Source organism: Galeopterus variegatus, unplaced genomic scaffold (genome assembly GCF_000696425.1).
Source record: "Galeopterus variegatus unplaced genomic scaffold, G_variegatus-3.0.2 Scaffold446, whole genome shotgun sequence".
NCBI lineage: Eukaryota > Metazoa > Chordata > Mammalia > Dermoptera > Cynocephalidae > Galeopterus > Galeopterus variegatus.
Genome location: NW_007726557.1, coordinates 122,514 through 128,950, shown reverse-complemented (window position 1 = coordinate 128,950; position 6,437 = coordinate 122,514). Strand labels below are relative to the sequence as shown.

General features: G+C 60.5%; 1 protein-coding gene across 1 annotated transcript in view; it reads right to left on the bottom strand.

Annotated features, from left to right (window-relative positions):
• LOC103587380 (chromosome unknown open reading frame, human C17orf70) overlaps nucleotides 1–5,557 on the bottom strand; it is a 10,802-nt gene extending 5,245 nt beyond the window's left edge. The window contains exons 1-4 of the mRNA XM_008568829.1: nucleotides 4,765–5,557; nucleotides 3,607–3,763; nucleotides 1,882–2,654; nucleotides 961–1,097 (exon numbers count right to left, since the gene is read on the bottom strand). Coding sequence (XP_008567051.1) covers nucleotides 961–1,097; nucleotides 1,882–2,654; nucleotides 3,607–3,763; nucleotides 4,765–5,557 — 1,860 coding nt within the window. The remainder of the gene's footprint in view (nucleotides 1–960; nucleotides 1,098–1,881; nucleotides 2,655–3,606; nucleotides 3,764–4,764) is intronic.
• Nucleotides 5,558–6,437: the final 880 nt, after the last annotated feature.

Below are 6,437 nucleotides of genomic sequence, written 5' to 3'. Positions count from 1 at the left end.
CAACCCTCGGTGTTGCCCCCGCGCCTCGCTCAGCCAGTGAGCGGCCGGTCTGTATGTGGGATCCGAACCCTCGACGGGAGCGCCGCCGCGCTTCCCAAGCAGCGCACTGTAGCAGTGCGCCACCGGGCCGGCCCTGGCTTGCTTTCTATACACAGGACACAAGGCAAAACCCTGGGACCTGGGGATCTTAGGAAGGACCATGTTACCAGAAGCTCTCCCGTGGGGCTGCAAGCACCCCCCCTCCACTGACCTGCAGAGCCACTACCAGACTCCAGCATCAGGGCCTGGGGACGCCTCATCCTAGACACTGGCCTTGACCTGGCCTGAAGGGTTGCACAGCAGGCAGCGAGGCCATGGCTCCCAGGGCACGTGGCTCAATTCCAGGCATAGACTCCGAGCCCCGGCAGCCTCCACCCACCATCCTCAGGCACACACATGGGTCCTGGCAGCCTGGGCTACTGCCCAAGAGCCTCTGACAGTGGTATGTGACCCCAGGCCCTCCTGCCACAAGGGTCCCAGGAAGGAAAGTCCATATGAGAGGGAGTGGCTGGGGAACCAGCAGCCCCATTTTAGTGGCTTCTGCGATGGGGCCCAGCGCTCTCTGGTGGTCTAGCTGGGAAATGCTATGACTTCAGCAATGTGCAGGGAGTGGGGGCTGGTCCTCAGGGACTCCTGAGCTACGAGGCTGTCCCTGCCTGAGTGGGGTTTGCTTGAGTACAAAGGGCAACCATCACAGCCATGCCTGTCAAACTTGAGCACACATCAGAATCCTCTGGGGGGCCTGTGAAAACAGACCCCTGGGCCCCACCCCCAAAGTGAGCCAGTCTGGGTGGGGCCAAGAGTCTGATTTTGCCCCAGCTGCCCAGTGATGCTGGTGCTGCAGGTGCAGGGACCCCTCTCTGAGAACTGCTGGCATCGAGGCCCATCTCCCCACAGACAGGCGAGCCGACCCCTGCTTGCCTCACGAACGATGAGGTGGATGTCAGAGCCATCTGGGGCTACTCCCTGGATGGAGGACAGTGCTTGGGCCCTCACCATATCCACGGCAGCATTCTCTGCGAGGAGCCACTGCAGGGTGGCGCAGCACAGGGACACACCTAGAGAAGAGAGGTGCCAATGAGCACGTGGGTGGTCACCTCGAACTGTCCCCTCCCAGGGCCACCTATACATCCCGGGTGCCCCAGCCCCACCCAAGCAGGGAGCCCAGCCCGTTAACCGGGAGGAAGGAAGGAGACCAAGCCCCTGACTTTCTTTGATGAAGGAGTTTTACAGTGGGGTGGCGGTCAGGAATTTGATTAATCAAGGATTAAAACCTCACTCTGGGAGAGGGACTGCCAGTGCTCACAGTGGCTGCTCTTAAGAGCAGGTGATTCCATTCCAGACACAAACACTCTCATGAGGACGGCTGCACCTGCCATCTCTGTAAAAGCCCAAATCCAGAAACCACCCACCAGGACACTATCCTGCCACAAGATACAGCCATCACGCAACCAAACGAAGGGTCTCACACACACACAGTGGGAGTGAAAGCCAGACACAACCAAGAACGGACTGCACACCCACTCGCAGAGAGCTCCGACAGGCCTCTGACCAGCTCCAGAGGTATAGTCAGCGACAGCTGGTCCCTGGGTGCTCACTGTGTGGAAATGCCCCGAGCTGCTCCCTCGTGACATGTCTACTTTTTTCTATTTAGGTTATACTTCCATAAATAGTTTTAAACACAATTTAAAAGAATAACGTGGTGGGAGAGCAACATGACAGCAAATTCGAACAGAGAACAGGGCACAGTCAGCTCACTAAAAGCAGAGCTCAGAAGGCTGGGGCCAAGGCTGCCCAGGAACAGCTGGGGAGGCCAGAGGCAGGCCAGTCGTTACCACCAACCTGAGTGACCCTCCTCTAGGGCAGCCCTGAGCAGCTCCGCCGACACCCTGATGGAGGCCGCTGACGGGGGCAGGTACCTGGCCCGCAGGGAGGCAGGGCCTGCTGGCTCACTGCCCGGCTCTCGAAGCGTTTCCAGGAAGGTGTCCACAGGGTCAGTGGTGGCACCGAGCGGGCAGGGGGCCTGTGTGCGGGGTGAGGCTAGGCCAGGAAAGCGCAGGCACTGTAGCATGTCCACTGTGTGCCTGCCCAGGGGTAGGCAGACGCCCTCCTGCTCAGGTAGGACGGTGGGAAGACACTCATCCAGAAAGGTGTCCTCAAAAGAATCTGAGGGGGCGAGGGCCCCACCCACAACCTCCCTAAGGTTGTAGAAGAGTGTGCAGGACACGGTCACAGGCAGCTCGAGCATGCCGTTCTCGCCGGGGCCCAGGGGCAGTATCACCTCCCGCCGACTGCCGGGGCTGAGCTGGTCCACGGGCATGGTGTAGGTGATGGCCGAGCCGGCGGAGTCCAGGTCTAAGGCAGAGGGACTGGAAAGCACCTGAATGCACAAGGTCCACCCCTGGTCCAGGCTGAAGCCGCTACTGTTCTCCAGCAGGCAGGTAGCCATCAGCACGTCCTGCAGCTCCAGGCGGCTCCAGGCGATGGTGGTGGTGCAGGAGACAGGTCTGGGGCCCTCCCGGCTCGACAGCAGCGCGCAGCTCACGTTCATGGCCTCGTTGAGGCTCGTCAGGGCCTTGTTGCGCTGGTCAACTGCCTTCTTCAGAAAAGACACTCTGCAAAGAGCAGAAGATGTGGCATGCGGGGAAGAAGAGGGAAACCACGTCCTAACCCCGAAGGTTGGAAGGAACCAGAACCTGTTTCCACAACAAGCATGCAGCGGGGTGTGCGCCAAGGCTGAGGAGCAAGCCCCTCTGGCCCCAGGGAGCATCTCTCTCTGCCCCACCCATGTGGAAAGTTTTTGAAACTGCCTTCAGCAGTCTGACCCAACCCCTCCTCTAGGCCACAAGAGGAAGGCGATGGAGGATGGAGATGGAGCAGTGGAGATGCCATCAGTGGACCTGAGCTAACCCTCCAGACTCAAGAAGCCCACCACCCATGTAAGGGCCATGCAGGAGCCACACAGTGCCTCTGGTGGGGCTGGCACTGTCTCCCGCCCCCGGGTCTCCAAACATTCCTAGTTGGCCCCTTTTCTCCTTGACAGCACTTCACAGCAACAGCCAGGGGCACGGCAGCACTATGGAAACAGCCCTAAACCACAGGGACCTGGAGTCTGCAGGACCCTTGCTCTCAGAACCACAGAAGTCAAGGGGGGCGTGAGAAGAGCGGCTCTCTCTCTGGGTGTCCCCTGTGGGCCGGCACTAAGGGAGGGTCAGAGGAAAAGCCTGGTGGACCCTTTGCTGAGAGCAGGGAGTCAGCAGGAGAGGTCTCCCACGCTCCCATCAGGAAAAAGGCATAGAGAGCGCTGAGAAGCAGGAGGTCTCTCGTGTTCTGGAGGCAGCTGGGCTTCCCATGGAGCAGTGGCCTTAGATGCACACTTTCACCAAACCACACACTGTCCGGGGCCCACAACAGGGTTACCAATCAAGGACACCCAGGCCTGGAGGACAGCCAGACCCAGGAAACCCACCTGAAGACACTGAGACCAGAGGGCGTGCTCCCCTAAGGATGTCACCTCTTGAGGACTGCAGCACCAGCCTCTGCCTGAGCCAGCGCCCAGCTGCTCACCTCTCAGAGACATTGCCGATTCCAGAGAGCAGTTCCTTAATTCTCTGGCCTGCATCTGCTCTGGTCATTTTGGCAGGGCCAGGCACCTCAGAGTTCAGGTCCAGGCTGCAGGTCATCAGGCGGCCTTTGGCAGACAGGGCCAGGAGTTCAGCACTACCTGATGGACACATAGAGGGAGGGTCAGCAGGCTGGGAGGGGCCAGCTGTCATGACAGTGGGCACTATTTCCTCTGGGTTTCAGGACTGATGTTGGAAAAAAGCCAAGGCCAGTGTCCAAGTGAGGAAGAGGTCCCCAAGGACAGCGTGACGTCCCCTGACCTGGAATGCTCCCTAAGGAGACCCAGGAGACAGAGGTTCTGTCTCTTGTGTATGGTCTGTTTGTCCCCAGTATGGCTCTGCCGAGGTGGGGAGGCCGAGAAGCTGAGGTCAGTCAGTGGATGCAGCTGTCACTGGCACCCTGGGCCGCGGCCACACCCACCACCCTCCCTGCCTCTGGCGGAGAGTGTGGCTTCTCCCTTCACAGCCCCTCTCTTGTGGTGAATGTTTTCCTGAGTGCGCCACGGGCTCGGCCCTTGTGGTGAATGTTTTCCATGGCGGGGTTTATTCATGCACTAACAGGCCTCCTGAACTGGAAAGTACACCAGAGAGTGGGGCTACTCCTCATACCCCAACATCCAGCAAACGCAGCTAAAGCTCTCTGGCTTTGTCTGGGGAAAATACACAAAACTAGAGCTCCGTGATGCCATCTGCCTTCAGTCCATGTGGGATCATGGCAACCACATGTTGACTTGAGAGGGTGTTTTCCAGCCTTTAGGAGGAACATAAAGGCTTGATCTGAACGACTGGAGTTTCCCTGGACCCCCTGCTAGGTCAGACCCGTGAGGAGAAACACTCTCACACTGGTCACCCGGATGCAGTATGCTCTCAGTCTGTAACCAACTAAGGGCACAGCCCCTGCCCTAGACCTACCGAGAACACACAAAACCAGCCACTCCTCCGCCCCGAGATGAGAGGTGAAGTAACTGCCAGGCTGCACCAGGTGAGGATCAGTCTGCACCCGATGGGCTTATGCAAGGACAGGAATGTGCCAGGAACAGAAGACAAAAGGGTGGTCCCACCCCAAGGTTTTGCATTTTCGTGTTTAAGCAGCAGCTCATACCTTTAGGTGCCCTCGATGACACAGACAGAGTGACAACGCTGCAGATGCTCAAGCTGGCTGGGAACAGCAGAGGGGGCAGGCCTCCTGAGCGCCCATCAGGCTCCTCTGGGTCCATGGGGGTGCCTCCATGAGCCAGGTCCACCACACAGAGGTCAGACGGGGTGCTGTGGTACATGCGGCTGCCCCCACCACATGCAGCACAGAGTACAGGCCCCGGGAGGCTGTACTCCCGCAGCTCCGGCACCAGATTCCCTGACTCATCCCAGCCGGCCTTAATGGCCAGAGTCCGGCCACGGTGACCAAGGGCCACCAGGCAGTCAGAGTGCACATTTTCCACCTCCTCCTCTGCCCAGTGCTTTGTCCTCAAGGCTCCTATGAAGATGACAGGCTCCTCCAGGTGGTGGAGGATCTTGACAAGGGCCTTCAGGTCACCAGGGGCTGACTTGGAGGTGACCAGGGCCTTCAGGACCACACAGCAGAGCTGGCCATCGGGGAGACCGCAGAGGATCACAGGCGACTCCAGGAGGGTGGCATCAGCTCCAAAGAGTAGGCCAAAGAGGGCCTCCTCCAGCATGAAGCCCCCAGAGCCCCAGAGGTGGCCGTGTGGGACCCGGGAGCCAGGCGGCAATGCACAGCAGAGCACCGGGAGGAAGCGGGGGACTTCGGGTTTCCCGGGGACTTCGGGTTTCCCAGGGACCCCGCCTGGGGGTGTGCAGGCAGATAACTGCACCTCACCAATCTGGCCTCCTGGATGGGGGTCCTCCCCAGGACAGGGACACTCAAACAGCTGCATCTTCCACTGGGTGGGGCCTTGTGCCAAGGTGACAAACACTTCATTGAGCACAGTGAAAGCGCACAGTGTGGCATCTGGAAGGATGCAGGTGTCTGGGTCCACAGGGATGACAATAGAAGGGAGTTCACCGTCCTCGTCGTCCCCGTCATCCTGGCTTGCAGACCTCCGAGAACAAGGAAAAGGTTGGTCAGAACCAGGTGGGGTGGGATTCACGCATTCTTTTCACGATAACCTGGCACGGAGCAGGTCGGATCAGAGGCCCCCACAGTGACTGTCACAGCCCTTCAGTGGTCTGTCCGTCAAGCCGCCTCCCACTCGCCCCAGAGACTCTGCTCAGCACGCTTGATAGGAAGTACCGAGGCTTCCGAAACCAACCTGGACTGACAGTTCTCATCAGGGCAGACACGCTGTCACAGCGCCAGCTCCGCAGCCGGCAGGCCGTGCGCTGGGGACAGGAGCCGGGCTGCCCCAGGCTCACTTTCCGACCCAGACGGTCTCCTCCAGTCGCGAACTGAGAGTTCACGAAGCCTGTCCTGCCACTACCAACCGCAGGCTCTCCTCCCCCTTCTAGAAGCCCACCGTGAAGGACCAGACCACGAGCCCCGGGAGGCAGACTCGGTCGTCTGGGCTCCGCTTGCTCAGGAAGCCGCTGCCGGTACGCAGGGCCGTCCGCGAGGGCGCCCGGGCCGCTCACCTGCTCGGGCGGTCCAGCGGCACGCAGTACAGGCCCCGCCGCGCGCACAGCACCAACAGCGCCCTGCGCGGGGCCAGCAGCTCCAGGTGCCACACCTGCGCGGGGAACTTGTACGCCGCCTGCACGGGGCGAGGAGCGCGTCAGGGGCGGCGCGACCCCCGCCTCCGCCCCCCCCCGGCCCCCCCC